At 42.9% G+C, this 17,820-nt stretch overlaps 1 protein-coding gene across 3 annotated transcripts in view; it reads left to right on the top strand.

The window, feature by feature from the left end:
• DNMBP (dynamin binding protein) overlaps window positions 1-17,820 on the top strand; it is a 156,700-nt gene that overhangs the window by 25,025 nt on the left and 113,855 nt on the right. Inside the window, exon 1 of one of the 3 annotated variants that reach the window (XM_056529712.1) lies at window positions 700-803. The exons of the other annotated variants lie outside the window; for them this stretch is intronic. Within the exon in view, the coding sequence (XP_056385687.1) occupies window positions 788-803 (16 nt within the window). The 5' untranslated portion in view covers window positions 700-787. Of the gene's footprint in view, window positions 1-699; window positions 804-17,820 lie in introns of those variants that run through there. 3 annotated transcript variants of the gene reach the window in all.

The following is a 17,820-nucleotide window of genomic DNA, read 5'->3' as shown; positions in this document are numbered from 1 at the left end:
AAAGTGACCAAAAACATGCTTTTTTGACCATTGACCGTGCGGTTTAATTAATGATATATTTTTATAGTTCGCACATTTACGCAGGCGGCGATACCACATATGTTTATTTTTATTTACACTGTTTTTTTTTTATTGGAAAAGGGGGGTGATTCAAACTTTTATTAGGGAAGGGGTTAAATGACCTTTATTAACACTATTTTTAAAACTTTTTTTTTGCAGTGTTATAGGTCCCATAGGGACCTATAACACTGCACACACTGATCTCTCATGCTGATCACTGGCGTGTATTAACACACCTGTGATCAGTGTTATCGGCGCTTGACTGCTCCTGCCTGGATCTCGGGCACGGAGCAGTCATTCGTCGATCGGACACCGAGGAGGCAGGTAAGGGCCCTCCCAGTGTCCTGTAAGCTGTTCGGGACGCCGCGATTTCACCGCGTCGGTCCCGAACAGCCCGACTGACTAGCCGGGATAGTTTCACTTTCACTTTAGAAGCGGCTGTCCTGCGTCATTAAGGGGTTAAAAATGTAGTCCAGTCTGCAGACCTTTGGGGGAGATTTATCAAAACCTGTGCAGAGGAAAAGTTGCCCATAGCAACCAGTAAGATCGCTTCTTTCATTTTAAAAGAGGCCTGTGAAAAATGAAAGAAGCGACCTGATTGGTTGCTATGGGCAACAGGTCAACTTTTCCTCTGCACAGGTTTTACAATACGGGTTTTAAAATACAATCACCAAAAACCCTTCGCTGTGGTCCTCCTACCATTGATTCGGGCAATTGATTTGGTTCTATGGACCTCACTATAGGTATAGAATAGAGAATAGCCATTTCTGCCATTCTGTAACCTGCTCTATCAGTGTTCTCCAACCTGTGCCTTTCCAACTGCTGCAAATCTACAACTCTCAGCGGATGCTGGGAGTTGTAGTTTTGCAACAGCTCTGTGTGTCCGGCTGTACTATACAAACACTTGAAATCCACGCATCTCGAATCGTCCTAGAACAGTGTTTCCCAACCAGTGTGCCTCCAGCTGTTGCAAAACTACAACTCCCAGCATGCCCGGACAGCCTTTGGCTGTCCGGGCATGCTGGGAGTTGTAGTTTTGCAACAGCTGGAGGCACACTGGTTGGGAAACACTATCCTAGAATAAGGAAAGCCTGCAAAATTTGACCTTTTGCCTTCTCGTGTCCTTCCTATCTTTTCCTGGACGTCATGGTTGTAATAAATTCCTGTGTCAGCAGATATAGACCCATCATTACATTATTTTATGAGGGTTATCCTAATATTTGTGAAAGCGCTGTAATCCTCAGGCCCGGATGGTGGCTCACGTTTTCCTCTTGAACATCTGGTCCTCTGCAGATGTCTCCAAAAACCGCTGCAGTTTATTATATCATGTGACTTAGGACACAGAGTAACCCTTTAAGAGACTTTATTTAAAGTGCAACTCCACTCCAGTTGTGCAAGTTTCTACTCATACGCATGTCCATGCCCATAGGGGGCAGTATATAGTCGTTTATATAGTTGTGTCTAAAACTCCTCCCGGTACAGAGAGGCTACAATTGCCTACTTCTATTCTTAAAGGGGTACTCCACTGGAAAAAAAATTTTTTAAATCAACTGGTGCCAGAAAGTTAAACAGATTTGTAAATGACTACTATTAAAAAATATTTACCCTTCCAGTACTTTTTAGCGGCTGTATGCTACAGAGGAAGTTCTTATCTTTTTGAATTTCATTTTTGTCTTGTCCACAGTGCTCTCTGCTGACACCTGATGCCCGTATCAGGAACAGGAGAAAATCCCCATAGCAAACAAATGCTACTCTGGACAGTTCCTGACACGGACACGACACTGTAGACAAGACAAAAAAAAAAATTCAAAAATAAAATAATTTCCTCTGTAGCATACAGTTACTAATAAGTACTGGAAGTGTAACGATTTTTTAATAGAAGTCATTTACAAATCTGTTTAACTTTCTGGCACCAGTTGATTTAAAAAAAAAAAAAAAAATGTCCACCGGCGTACCCCTTTAAGATTTATTAGAGAAATCTTAAATGGAATGCATTGCCTTATTACAGTTAGATGGGTGTTTCCAACCCAGTGTGCCTCTAGCTGTTGCAAAACTACAGTTCCCAGCATGCTCTTTGGCTGTTCACGTGCACTGGAAGTTGTAGTTTTGAAACAGCTGGAGGCACACTGGTTGGGAAACACTGTGTTAGATACTGAACATGTTTGTTTTGTAATTTTTATTTTCAGATTGTAATTTTTTTTTTTATGTTGTACATTATTATGTAGGCTGTCATCTTGCTTTAGCTGTTTTTAACGGATGCTTTACAGCAGGACCCATGGGCATAGGCAAAAATACACAGGACTTGTCCCGTTCCAATGAATTGAAACCTTTCTGGTCATTCTCTGTGACCTTTTCGGAGATCATACCACAGGGAGGTGGAAACTGATCTATGAGCAACAGCTACTGTGTGTACGTCTGTTATCTATATACTGGTGACACCTTTCACTGTAATCCTGTATGTGATTAGGAGGAGACTGCTGGGAAATTATCAGAAAGTCTCAGATTAGTTTAACCTAGTGGCCAGAATGGAAACTGATTTTTAGGATTATTTTAAAGAGGTACTCTGGGGAAAAACTTTTTTATTTTTTTTTATTTTATTTTTTTAATCAACTGGTGCCAGAAAGGTAAACAGATTTATAAGTAACTTCTATTTAAAAATCTTAACCCTTCCAGTACTTATCAGCTGTTGTATTCTACACAGGAAATTCTTTTCTTTTTAAATTTATTTTCTGTCTGACCACAGAGCTCTCTGCTGACACCTCTCTGTCCCTGTCAGGAACTGTCCAGAGCAGGAGCAAATCCCCATAGCAAACCTCTCCGACTCTGGACAGTTCCTGACATGGACAGAGGTGTCAGCAGAGAGCACTGTGGTCAGACAGAAAAGAAATTTAAAAAGAAAAGAACTTCCTCTGTAGTATACAGCAGCTAAAAGTACTTTACAAATCTGGATAACTTTCTGGCAGCTAGTTAGTTTAAAAACATTGTTTTTCACCGGAGTACCCCTTTAAAGCTTACCTGTCATATCACAGAAAAAAATAATGCTTCTATATTTTATTCACTAGGTCATGGAGATGCTTTACATGTCTTTTATATGTGTCTAGCTTCTGTATTTGGCTCACAAATCCCTCTGTTCTGCTGCTCACTCATTCTGACATCCACTGCTCATAAAGGGGCGTGTCTGAGGTGAGCACTGAGCCCGCCCTCACACACAAGGCATTCACTTCCTCCCTGAGTCTGCTGTGCTGTGCTGGGTCTCTTCATCCAATCACTGCAGGCTGCTCTGTAACACCCTCCGTTCTTTTTTCATGCTGCAGTCTGATAGGACAGGAGTGAGCACAGAGGAGTGTTAGTCCCATCCTCACTTCCTGGTCTTTGTCCCAGTCTGTGCTTCAGCTGGGACAAAGATGTTGCTGCAGCCGGACAGGATTATGTTCTGGATGGTATGGGGACCCCTAGTGGTCTTTTTTATAAGCCATGATTTCTGTAAAAAGGAGAGAACCTTTTTTTATGAAGTATATTAGAAAGGTTAAAGTTTTGCCAAGATCTACAACATAGAAAAAGTTTTTGATTCCGACCCAGTTAAGATATAGATGACAAAATGGAAAATTAGAAAAAACATCACCGAAAATTCTTTTAAAATATGGGAAACATAAAAACTTGATTTAAACAGGTAATTTTCTTATGACACTTAACCTGTAAGATGCCAATTGAGCATCACTTATACCTTCAGTTTATCCTAAAACAATTAAAGGGGTTATCCAGGAAAAAACTGGCTCCAGAAAGTTAAACAGATTTGTAAATTACTTCTATTAAAAAATCTTAATCCTTTCAGTACTTATGAGCTTCTGAAGTTAAGGTTGTTCTTTTCTGTCTAAGTGCTCTCTGATGACACCTGTCTCGGGAAACGCCCAGTTTAGAAGCAAATGCCCATAGCAAATCTCTTCTAAACTGGGCGGTTCCCGAGACACGTGTCATCAGAGAGCACTTAGACAGAAAAGAACAACCTTAACTTCAGAAGCTCATAAGTACTGAAAGGATTAAGATTTTTTAATAGAAGTAATTTACAAATCTGTTTAACTTTCTGGAGCCAGTTGATATATAAATAAAAGTTTTTTCCTGGAATACCCCTTTAAGGGTTTTGTGAACAATCTAATAGTCATAGAAAATTGTTGGTCCGTGTCCGAGGCTCTTATGTTGGGTATAGTATGTATCTGACAAGTTGTACTTTTACCAGTATGAACCTATTGTTCTTCCTGAAGATAAGGGGCACGAGCTGTGTCTGGCAGCCGCTCATCTTTCGTACTTGCCTAGGTCTATTGTGTTTGTCTAGACCAGTGTTTGACAACCTGTGTGCCTCCAGCTGTTGCAAAACTACAACTCTCAGCATGCCCGGACAGCCAACGGCTGTCCGGGCATGCTGGCAGTTGTAGTTTTGCAACAGCTGGAGGCACGCTGTTTGGGAAAACACTGCCGTAGCGGATCCAGATTACGCTGACAGAATGAACATGTTTGTCTAGACCAGTGTTTTCCAACCAGGGTGTCTCCAGCTGTTACAAAACTACAACTCTAAGCCATGCCAACAGCTGTCCGGTCAATCTGTGAGTTGTAGTTTTGCAACAGCTGGAGACACCCTGGTGAGGAAACACTGGTCTAGACGCTGTCTCTGGTTTCTGTCCACCTTTCAAGGAATTGCACAAGGTTTGGGAAAAAAACTTTGCAGCTTTATTTCAAGAAGAGCACCACACTTGTGCACAGTACATGTACGGTATTGCAGCATGCCCCTTTTCAAGTTGAACTGAGCTGCAATACCAGACACATCCTACTTCACAGGTGTGGCGCTGCTTCGGGGAGACTCTAGTGTTGGTTTTCAAATTTGTGTGACCTCTCTCTTGTATACACTTGTTGTTATACATCCTTTCTCTTTAAAGGGGTACTCCGCTGCTCAGCGTTTGGAACAAACTGTTCCGAACACTGGAGCCGGCGCCGGGAGCTCGTGACGTCATAGCCCCGCCCCCTCATGCCATCACGCCCCGCCCCCTCCATGCAAGTCTATGGGAGGGGGCGTGACGACCGTCCATGCTCTCTCTCCCTGTGATTTGTATGCACACATGCACCTTTGTTGAATAAAGCTCTTTGTTTTACCCGCTGGAGACTGGTGAGTGCCATTCATTCATCTACTATGGTACACACAAGTAATTTTTTTTCTGCACTACCCCTTTAAAAAATTTTTTTTTTTTTTTTTTTTATGATTTACTAGTTGTAAAAATCGTTTATTTTATTAAATGTTTTCATGTTTATGCTTAAAATTGCCCTGATCTGACCCTTATAACCACAAATATGGAGTTAGTTCTGATTTTGATTGCTTTTTATTCCATTTGTTGGTCATGTGATGTGACAAAAAAAAACAACTATTCTAGCATTTTGGTATTTTTTTTAACGTTTTACGCCATTCACCATGCAGTTTTGTTAAAGGACATCTGAAGCAAAATACAACTTACCCCCTATCCACAGGATAGGTGACAAGTGTTTGATCGTGGGAGGTCCGACCCCTGGGACCCCCCGAGATCTCCTGCACTGGGCCGCAGCTCTCCCATGCAAGAGGCGTGACGTCGCGGCCGACACGCCTCCTCCATGTATCTCTATGCAGCGTTCGTGCCTCCCTGCCTCTCCCATAGAACTGTATGGGGAGGGGGTGTGGAGGAAGCGTACATTACGCACATTAGCCGCTCACACAGAGTCGGACCCCCCGCGATCAAACACTTATCCCCTATCATGTGGTAGTTGTATTTTGCTGCAGATGTCCTTTTAATGTTATATTTTAATAGTTCTGAATAAGAGGTTATTAAGGGGTTAACAATACTGGAGTGTTTTAGATTTGATCCATCATGGGTCGCGAAGGGGTTAAAGGGGTACTCCAATGGAAAAAAAAATAATTAAAATCAACTGGTGCCTTAAAGTTATACAGATTTGTAAATTACTTCTATTTAAAAATCTTTATCCTTCCAGTACTTATCAGCTGCTGTATACTACAGAGGAAGTTGTGTAGTTTTTTCCAGTATAACTAAAGTGCTCTGTGCTGACGTCTCTGTCCATGTCAGGAACTGTCCGGAGCGGGATAGGTTTGCTATGGGGATTCTGGACAGTTCCTGATACGTACAGAGGTGTCAGCAGAGAGCACTTTGGTTAGATTGGAAAGAACTAGGCAACTTGCTCTGTAGTATACAGCAGCTAATAAGTACTGGAAGGATTAAGATTTTTTTTAATAGAAGTAATTTACAAATCTGTATAACTTTCTGGAACTAGTTGATCTGAAAAAAAAAAAGTTTTTCACCGGAGTACTACTTTAAGATTCAAGCTTTTAAGTTCTGTGATATGTAAAGAATAGTCTGTGTTATATTACAGGCTTGTCACATAGACGGTAATTTCGTTATCTATATATAACTGATCGCTACTGTTCTTCCTTATAATCTAGTCTCCTTAAGATAATATGACTTTATGGTCTGGCAGTCAACTAACTCATGGATTATCATTAACATAGAAAAAGAACCTGATATTCATTGTAAAACATTGTGTATGAGTGTGTGTATATATATATATATTTTGTATAGATTTATACATATATAGTAAAATTCTTTATATGTATGCTTTTAGGTTACACCACGTATTTTACATTGTAGTGAGAGGAGCAGCACACACCCAGTAGATTCCTGCCATCCTTTTCCCACACCAGCTTTGACCATAGGTCTTGATTTCAATGAGGATGCAGCTCAGGACTAGCATTTCACTGAGGGATCAGCTTACATACTGCACATACAAGTGTATGGAGAATGGCTGGCCAAGATAGGAGGAGGATTGAGAAAAGAGAGACAGAAGATAACAGACTACAAAGAGACTACACAACAGTTTGTAGTCTGTGAGTATTAGAGTATTTAGAGTGATTAATTCACAGCTTACACTACTCAGTAAAGCTTTGTAATGTCCTCCATGCTGCTGCTGCTTATGAGGGTTTGCTATAGAGATATAGGCCATCATTTACTATTCAAACCCCACATTGCGCCATAAATTCTGTCTGCACCAGAATTGAGAAAAAACCCGTCTAACTCTACTTTTTAATGAGAAAACATGAAAAGGGGGGCGTGGCCACCAAAAAGGGGCGTGTTCCTGAAATTTTCACAAAAAACCAACATATTTACTAAGGTTTCCACCGTAAATATGGTGGATTTGAGCTGAGGAAAACCCTACAGATCAGAACATGTGTAAAAAAAAGCAAAATGTAGGGAAATGTGCAAAATGTAGGGAAACCTTAGTAAATACCGTGGAAAAAAAACTTGTGGGGAATTAAAACCCACAAAGAAACCTACACAACACTCTCAGTAAATGAGGGCAATAGAGGTGATAAAGGAGAGTAGGATCCCCTCTTCTCTGTGTGTGCAGTGTATGGGAAACATCGTAGCGGCTAGCCCTCACACACTAGCTCTCAGATAGCTGACCGCTCCAGATAGAGGCGCAGGTTGGTAATCACTGGTCTTGTAGATGATAGTGAGGTCTGTGATCGCTATGAAACTGCTTTAGGGTGCGTTCCCACAGGGCGTATATGCAGCATATTTGACGCTGCACAAATTTTACGGCAGCAGCGGGAAATACGCTGCGTATCCCTTGCTCACTACACACACAGGGCTTTCCGGCGGCAGCCCTATGTGTGTAGTGAGTTTTGGAGGCGGAGCCGCGCGTCACAGACACGCCGGCACATGGCCCCGCCTCCAAAACTCACTACACGCATAGGGCTGCCGCCGGAAAGCCCTGTGTGTGTAGTGAGCAAGGGATACGCAGCGTATTTCCCGCTGCTGCCGTAAAATTTGCGCAGCGTCAAATACGCTGCGTATACGCCCTGTGGGAACGCACCCTTAGGGTTTCTGTTCTTGGAAATCTGGCACCATATTTTAAGTGAAGGCCATTAAAGGGGTACTCTACTGGAAAACATTAATTTAAAAATCAACTGGTGCCAGAAAGTTAAACAGATTTGTAAATTACTTCTACTAAAAAATCTTAATCCTTCCAGTACTTATCAGCTGTTATATGCTCCACAGGAAGTTCTTTCCTTTTTTAATTTCCTTTCCTTCTGACCTCAGTGCTCTCTGCTGACACCTCTGTCTGTGTCAGGAACTGTCCAGAGCAGGATAGGTTTGCTATGGGGATTTGCTTCTATTCTGGACAGCTCCTGACATGGACAGAGGTGTCAGCAGAGAGCACTGTGGTCAGACAGAAAAGAAATTCAAAAAAAGGAAAGAACTTCCTGTGGAGCATATAACAGCTGATAAGTACTGGAAGGATTAAGATTTTTAAATAGAAGTAATTTACAAATCTGTTTAACGTTCTTGCACCAGTTAATTTAGAAAATAATTTTTCCAGTGGAGTACCCCCTTAATATCTGTATCAAAAATAAGTACTGTTTTTCCAGGGTAAGTAGTCATAGCATGCTGATCCCAGAAGCTAATCCCCACCCCACCGTCTTTCCCTATACACTGCTAGTAAGAGATGCGTCACTCAATGCTGGCGAGACAGGGAGCAACTGCGGGAACCACCCCATGACTACTTACCTTAGTCCCAGCGGCTTCTATAAATGGAGTTTGCATCCACAGAAGCAGTTGGACCCTTCACAGTCCCCAGAACCGGGCCCCTGTGATTGGTGGACTTTGTCACAAGGTGGGGACCAGAGTGCTTGAGATGATCTTTGAGGGGGACCGAACTGTTGGAAGCATACCCCCTGTTGTGATCCGACATCTAGGTGATAAGTTTGGGAGTACCCCTTTGGAAAATAAAAATGATTGTAGCATGTGACTTAAAGGGGCATTCCAGGAAAAAACTTTTTATATACATCAACTGGCTCCAGAAAGTTAAACAGATTTGTAAATTACTTCTATTAAAAAATCTTAATCCTTTCAGTATTTATGAGCTTCTGAAGTTAAGGTTGTTCTTTTCTGTCTAAATCCTCTCTGATGACACCTGTCTCGGGAAACACCCAGTTTAGAAGAGGTTTGCTATGGGGATTTGCTTCTAAACTGGGCGTTTCCCGAGACACGTGTCATCAGAGAGGACTTAGACAGAAAAGAACAACCTTAACTTCAGAAGCTCATAAGTACTGAAAGGATTAAGATTTTTTAATAGAAGTAATTTACAAATCTGCTTAACTTTCTGGAGTCAGTTGATATATAAAAAAAAGTTTTTTTCCTGGAATACCCCTTTAAGCTGTAGTCAAAACCTGTGCCTGCATTGTCAGGTCAGTGAACATTTTAAATTGGATTTTCAGTTCACAAAGGAAACAATATACAAATATATCTGAATCTACTTATAGTTGTTGCTTTTTGGCGCCGCTTAGTTACAGTGCTAACAGCAGTTTTTCCCAACCAGCATGCCTCCAGCTGTTGCAAAACTACAACTCCCATATTAAAGTTGAATTCCCATGCTGGAAGTTGTAGTCTTGCAACAGCTGGAGGCACCCTGTGTGAAAAACACTGGTCTAGACAAACAATTTCATTTTTTTGTGGCGTAATCTGGATCCGCTACTACAGTGTTTTCCAAACAGCGTGTCTCCAGCTGTTGCAAAACTACAACTCCCAGCATGCCCGGACAGCCATTGGCTGTCCGGGCATGCTGAGAGTTGTAGTTTTGCAACAGCTGGAGGCACACAGGTTGTGAAACGCTGGTTTTGCTGATTTTTAATGAACCCTTGCTTTACACTGCAGTCTAGCTTGTTTAACAGAAACCTTTTGTAGAGGTTAATCTGATTTGACTTTAAGGGGTACTCCGGTGGAAAATTTATATATATATATATATATATATATATATATATATATATATATATATATATATATATATATATATTTATTTTTTTTAATCAACTGGTGCCAGAAAGTTAAACCGATTTGTAAATTACTTCTATTAAAAATTCTTAATCATTCCAGTACTTATTAGCGGCTGTATACCACAGAAGAAGTTATTTTCTTTTTGATTTTCTTTTCTGTCACGACCACAATGCTCTCTGCTGACACCTCTGTCCATTTTAGGAACTGTCCAGAGCAGCATATGTTTGCTATGGGGATTTTTTTCTCCTGCTCCGGACAGTTCCTGACATGGACAGAGGTGTCAGCAGAGAGCACTGTGGTTTCCTCTGTAGTATACAGTCGCTAATAGGTACTGGAAGGATTAAGATTTTTTTTTATAGAAGTAATTTACAAATCTGTTCAACTTTCTGGCACCAGTAGATAATAAGTAAAAAATAATAATAATAATGATAATGTTTTCCACTGGAGTACCCCTTTAAAGCATCGACCAAGTAATAGCATGCAAACCATTAAGATAAAGTTTTAGAGAATTGTTCCAAATATACTAAGAAATAAGAGTGAGGGCCTGGAGTGCTGTCTTAAAGGGGTTATCCGGGAAAAAACGTTTTTTTATATATCAACTGGCTCCAGAAAGTTAAACGGATTTGTAAATTATTTTTATAAAAAAAAAATCTTAATCCTTTCAGTACTTATGAGCTTTTGAAGTTAAGGTTGTTCTTTTCTGTCTAAGTGCTTTCTGATGACACGTGTCTCGGGAAACGCCCAGTTTAGAAGAAAATCCCCATAGCAAACCTCTTCTAAACTGGGCGGTTCCCGAGACAGGTGTCATCAGAGAGCACTTAGACAGAAAAGAACAACCTTAACTTCAGAAGCTCATAAGTACTGGAAGGATTAAGATTTTTTTTTTTATAGAAATAATTTACAAATCTGTTTAACTTTCTGGAGCCAGTTGATTTATATAAAAAAAAAAAAAGTTTTTCCTGGAATACCCCTTTAACTACATGCCCAAAATGTGTTTCTACTTCTTCTTTTTCTTTCCTAGTTGTTTAATATTGAAAGTCCACACTTAGCAGAACGACACCAAAGCAGTTGTTCTTACAGATATGTGGGGGGGGGGGGGGGGGTTGTTTTTACCTTGAGATTTTCGTATGCACCACCCACACATATATGACTGGTCCGAATTAAACAGCTTCTAAAGGTCACCAGAGTTTCCTCCCCCTCTGGGGTTCTTGGCCCTTGCCTTGCGATGTAAAACGTTTGGCCGTGCGCGATCAGAAATATGATGATTTAATAGTTTGGACAATTCCGCACGCAGCCATACCAAATAGGTTTATTTTAATTTATTTATTTATTTTAATTTGGAAAATAGGATAAAGGGGGTGATTTGAATCACCCCCAACATGCCTGGACAGCCCTTGGCTTTCAGGGCATGCTAGGAGTTGTAGTTCTTCCTGGAGATAAGGGGCACGAGCTGTGTCTGGCAGCCGCCCATCTTTTGGAGTTCACATCTTTTGAAGTTGTGTTTGTTATTGGATTAGTCGGCCATTTGTCTAGATCAGTGTTTCGCAACCTGTGTGCCTCCAGCTGTTGCAAAACTACAACTCTCAGCCGTTGGCTGTCCGGGCATGCTGGGAGTTGTAGTTTTGCAACAGCTGGAGACACGCTGTTTGGAAAACACTGTCGTAGCGGATTCAGATTACGCCACAAAAAAATGAAATTGTTTGTCTAGACCAGTGTTTTTCACCCTGGGTGCCTCCAGCTGTTCCAAGACTACAACTTCCAGCATGGGAGTTCAACTTCAATATGGGAGTTGTAGTTTTGCAACAGCTGGAGGCACACAGGTTGTGAAACACTGGTCTAGACAAATGGCTGACTAACCAGTGTTTCACAACCTATATGCCTCCAGCTGTTGCAAAACTACAACTCTCAGCATGCCCGGAGTTGTAGTTTTGCAACAGCTGGAGACACGCTGTTTGGAAAACACTGTCGTAGCGGATTCAGATTACGCCACAAAAAAATGAAATTGTTTGTCTAGACCAGTGTTTTTCACCCTGGGTGCCTCCAGCTGTTCCAAGACTACAACTTCCAGCATGGGAGTTCAACTTCAATATGGGAGTTGTAGTTTTGCAACAGCTGGAGGCACACAGGTTGTGAAACACTGGTCTAGACAAATGGCTGACTAACCAGTGTTTCACAACCTATATGCCTCCAGCTGTTGCAAAACTACAACTCTCAGCATGCCCGGAGTTGTAGTTTTGCAACAGCTGGAGACACGCTGTTTGGAAAACACTGTCGTAGCAGATTCAGATTACGCCACAAAAAATGAAATTGTTTGTCTAGACCAGTGTTTTTCACCCAGGGTGCCTCCAGCTGTTCCAAGACTACAACTTCCAGCATGGGAGTTCAACTTCAATATGGGAGTTGTAGTTTTGCAACAGCTGGAGGCACACAGGTTGTGCAACACTGGTCTAGACAAATGGCTGACTAACCAGTGTTTCACAACCTGTGTGCCTCCAGCTGTTGCAAAACTACAACTCTCAGCATGCCCGGACAGCCAACGGCTGTCCGGGCATGCTGGGAGTTGTAGTTTTGCAACAGCTGGAGACACGCTGTTTGGAAACCATTGCCATAGCGGATCCATATTACGTCACAAAAAATGAAATTGTTTGTCTAGACCAGTGTTTTTTCACCCAGGGTGCCTCCAGCTGTTGCAAGACTACAACTTCCAGTATGGCAGTTCAACTTCAATATGGGAGTTTTGCAACAGCTGGAGGCACCCTGGTTGGGAAACCCTGTCCTAGATATACTTTACTATAAATTATGGAGAGGTCAATGGCACACCGTTAGTGGTCTAGCATTTTAGTAGTTCTTTGCACTGGTGGTTTAGGGCTGTGAACTGAATTAATAGGGTTAAACAGCCTTATAAAATTGATAGCCTTTCGTCAGTCAAAAAGTCTGCAGCAGCCTCCTTAAAGGGGTACTCCAGTGGAATTTTTATTTTATTTTTTATTTTTAATAAACTGGTGCCAGAAAGTTAAACAGATTTGTAAATTACTTCTATAAAAAAAAATCTTAATCCTTCCAGTACTTATTAGCAGCTGAATCCTACAGACAGCTCTGTCCATAGGAAGTGTCCAGAGCAGCATATGTTTATGGGGATATTCTCCTGCTCTGGACAGTTCCTAAAATGGACAGCAGAGGTCAGCAGAGAGCACTGTGGTTGTGACAGAAAAAGAGAAATCCAAAAAGAAAAGCATTTCCTCTGTAGTATACAGCCGCTAATAGGTACTGGAAGAATTAAGATTTTTTTTAATGGAAGTAATTTACAAATCTGTTTAACTTTCTGGCATCAGTTGATTTGAAAATTTTTTTTTTTTTTTTTCCGGAGTACCCCTTTCACAATATGTCCAAGGCTTAGCGTGCCCAAAGCACAATCTGATCAGATGAGCGTGCATTCACTCACTGAAGGTAATTGCACATAGCACCTATTGATATTCTTTTGATCTATTTTTTTCATGAAATTCAATTATATGCAATGATAGGGTTGGCATCATAGTCGGGTTGGCATCACGGGAATGGCCGCCGTTAGTTGAAGGAGAACTTTCTTGATCTGTATGGAAACTAGGCCCGAGCTCATTGTAATTCTCTGCATACCTGAAGATAAATGATGTGAGGGTCTGACTGCACCGAGGACACATTCTGCCCCCCTTTCCTGCTTATTTGGCAGTAGTTTTCAAAGGGCAACACAATGCTGAATGTGGGGCAGACCTGGCCCTCTCTATGTAAGAGATCTGATTGGGAGCAAATGGAGCTGGGGGGGGGGGGGAACCCCTGGCGTAGTGGTTTTAGTGGATGAAGTAGGGGAAAATTTGGGTTAGAGGAGGAACGCAAAGATAATGGGGGAATAAGGGGTTAATTTGCCACTGCCCCTTTTATTTATTTTTATTTATTTTTTTTTTTTTTAAATCCACTGGTGCCAGAAAGTTAAACAGATTTGTAAATGACTTCTATTAAAAAAATCTTAATCCTTCCAGTACTTTTTAGGGGCTGTATACTACATAGGAAATGCTTTTCTTTTTGGATTTAACTTCTGTCACGAGCACAGTGTTCTCTGCTGACCTCTGCTGTCCATTGTGCATATGTTTGCTTTGGGGATTTCCTCCCGCTCTGGACAGTTCCTAAAATAGACAGCAGAGGTCAGCAGAGAGCACTGTGGTCATGACAGAAGAGAAATCCAAAAAGAAAAGCATTTCCTCTGTAGTATATAGCCCCTAGAAAGTACTGGAAGGATTACAATTTATTAATAGAAGTAATTTACAGATCTGTTTACCTTTTTGGCACCAGTTGAATAAAAAAAAAAAAAAAAAAAGTTTTCCACGGGAGTACCCCTTTAAGGGACGGCAGCAGGTGGCCTGAAAGTGGGGTGAAAGGGAGGTCATCTGGAGGGGAGGGGGGTAGTGTATATATGGGGTCCATTATGGGGGTTGTACTCACCAGTTGGCGTGTGGAAGCAAGAAGGTCCCGTCCGCCCACCCCTTTATTCTGGTAGGTTGGGTTGTGCTAGGTAGGGAGGCGTGTGAAAGGGCCCTGGGGGAGGTAGTAGGGTGAAAGGTAAATGTTGAGATTGTTCAGTTGGGCCTCCTGGTGGTGGTTCTGGGCCTCAGGAGTTTTAGGAATTGTGCAGAAGGTTAAAGGGGTATTCCAGGCCAAAACTTTTTTATATATATCAACTGGCTCCGGAAAGTTAAACAGATTTGTAAATTACTTCTATTAAATAATCTTAATCCTTCCAATAGTTATTACCGTATATACTCGAGTATAAGCCGACCCGAGTATAAGCCGAGACCCCTAATTTCAACCCAAAATCCCAGGAAAAGTTATTGACTCGAGTATAAGCCTAGGGTGGGAAATACCTCATCCCCCCCTGTCATCATCCAGACCCGTCATTAACATCCTCATCATCCCCTTGTCATCATCCCACACATCCCCCCTTCATCATCCCCTTGTCATCATCCCACACATCCCCTTATCATCCCACACATCCCCCCTTCATCATCCCCTTGTCATCATCCCACACATCCCCCCTTCATCATCCCCTTGTCATCATCCCCTTGTCATCATCCCACACATCCCCTTATCCCACACATCCCCCCTTCATCATCCCCTTGTCATCATCCCACACATCTCCTTATCCCACACATCCCCCCTTCATCATCCCCTTGTCATCATCCCACACATCCCCTTATCATCCCACACATCCCCCCTTCATCATCCCCACCCCCCTTCATCATCCCCACACCCCCCCCCCCCTTCATCATCCTCTTCTCATCATTCGCCCTCAGTGGTCTTCAACCTGCGGACCTCCAGAGGTTTCAAAACTACAACTCCCAGCAAGCCCGGGCAGCCATCGGCTGTCCGGGCTTGCTGGGAGTTGTAGTTTTGAAACCTCCGGAGGTCCGCAGGTTGAAGACCACTGCGGCCTTCAACATGCGGACCTCCAGAGGTTTCAAAACTACAACTCCCAGCAAGCCCGGGCAGCCATCGGCTGTCCGGGCTTGCTGGGAGTTGTAGTTTTGAAACCTCCGGAGGTCCGCAGGTTGAAGACCACTGCGGCCTTCAACATGCGGACCTCCAGAGGTTTCAAAACTACAACTCCCAGCAAGCCCGGGCAGCCATCGGCTGTCCGGGCTTGCTGGGAGTTGTAGTTTTGAAACCTCCGGAGGTCCGCAGGTTGAAGACCACTGCGGCCTTCAACATCATCCAGCCCCCCTCTCACCCCCTTTAGTTCTGAGTACTCACCTCCGCTCGGCGCTGGTCCAGTCCTGCAGGGCTGTCCGGTAAGGAGGTGGTCCGGTGAGGAGGTGGTCCGGGCTGCTATCTTCACCGGGGGCGCCTCTTCTCCGCGCTTCCGGCCCGGCATAGAGCCGTTGCCTTGACAACGACGTATCTGCGTCGTTGTCAAGGCAACGTGACTATTCTGAGGCCGGGCCCGAAGCGCTTAGAAGAGGCCTCCCCGGTGAAGATAGCAGCCCGGACCACCTCCTCACCGGACCACCTCCTTACCGGACAGCCCTGCAGGACCGGACCAGCGCCGAGCGGAGGTGAGTACTCAGAACTAAAGGGGGTGAGAGGGGGGCTGGATGATGTTGAAGGCCGCAGTGGTCTTCAACCTGCGGACCTCCGGAGGTTTCAAAACTACAACTCCCAGCAAGCCCGGACAGCCGATGGCTGCCCTGGCTTGCTGGGAGTTGTAGTTTTGAAACCTCTGGAAGTCCGCAGGTTGAAGACCACTGCGGGTGGGGGAGTTCACTCGAGTATAAGCCGAGGGGGGTGTTTTCAGCACGAAAAATCGTGCTGAAAAACTCGGCTTATACTCGAGTATATACGGTAGCTTCTGAAGTTTTCTGTCTAACTGCTCTACGATGATGTCACGTCCCTGGAGCTGTGCAGTTCCTATGGGGATATTCTCCCATCATGCACAGCTCCCGGGACGTGACATCATCATTCAGAAGCTAATAACTATTGCAAGGATTAAGATTTTTTAATAGAAGTAATTTACAAATCTGTTTAACTTTCCGAAGCCAGTTGATATATATATATATAAAAAAAAAGTTTTTGCCTGGAATACCCCTTTAACTGGGTGCCCCTGGGCCAGGTGGTCGCGGCCAGGGGTAAGAGCATGGTGCACAAGTCTGGTTGGGGAGGAGAGTGCCCTCCAGGGCCCCTTCAGGGCAATATGGTTAAGTTCAGTGAACTTTTGGTTATGTTTATATGTATAAGATATTTAACTGTTATTTATTGGTTGTTAAACAAATGGGCCACACGGACCATTTTTTTTCCACAATATGTGTCAGTGTCATTTTTGGGAAAGGGGGGTTATATTCAGTTGGGAGTGGGTTTAGAGCAGGAAGGCATGTATCTAAAATCACATCCAGTCAAGTGAGTAATTGGGCATCACATGTGCCAATAAAAAGTGCCCGATAGACCTGCCAGCATTCCTGGGCCAAACACAAACTGTGCATTGTTCCCACGAGATGGTTCTAATGAGAGAATGAATCTACCGGCATCAGCAGTAAGAGCGGCAGTAGTGACGGGCTGGCAGCGCCATCCACTCCTGCACTTTGTTTACTGTCATCACATGGAAGAGACAAACCTTTTAGCTTCCCTGGCATTCCTGAATAACAATGGTCCCGTGACCGGCCGTCAGGACATGCTGACCTATTATAACACTTCTTCTGTACGTTACTCATCCCAGATACAGAGCGGCACAGCAGAACAGTTGTGTACAAGTCGGCTGCCACGCTGGACACGCTTTATTCGGGGACATGTGTGGGCAGGCCAGACTCCACACGTCAATGAATGATTTATGCTCTTTGTAGTAAATGATTTTACTGTACGTCTGCAGTGGGGATTTTAAGGCCTTCTGCGCCAAGGGTTAATTATTTGTCAAGTTCAGCAACTTTCACATACTTTTCATTTCAATGGGCACTGTCAGAATCAAAAAAACTTTTTATATGTTGTACATCTTGGCATAACATTAACCTTTTTAATATACTTCATAAAAATATGTTCCTTTTCCTTTTTTTTATAGAAATTATGGCTTATGAAAAAGACCACTAGGGGTCCCCATACCATCCAGAGTATAATCCTGTCCGGCTGCAGCATCATCTTTGTCCCAGCTGAAACACAGTCAGGGACAAAGTCCAGGAAGTGAGGGCGGGGACTAGCACTCCTCTGTGCTCACTCCTGCCCTATCAGACTGCAGCATGAAAACAGAGAGGAAGAGCCTTGAGACTTAAATGGGCACTGTCACCAACTTTATTTTTTGATATGTTGTAGTACTTATGTACTACAACATATCTCTAATATATTGTCATTATTTTTATTTTTTTTATTATCAGGGTGAAATTTATGTTTA

The sequence above is a fragment of the Hyla sarda genome, chromosome 7, assembly GCF_029499605.1.
Source record: "Hyla sarda isolate aHylSar1 chromosome 7, aHylSar1.hap1, whole genome shotgun sequence".
Classification (NCBI taxonomy): domain Eukaryota; kingdom Metazoa; phylum Chordata; class Amphibia; order Anura; family Hylidae; genus Hyla; species Hyla sarda.
The sequence above is the reverse complement of the archived record's forward strand: the minus strand, read 5'-3'. Positions and strand labels throughout refer to the sequence as shown.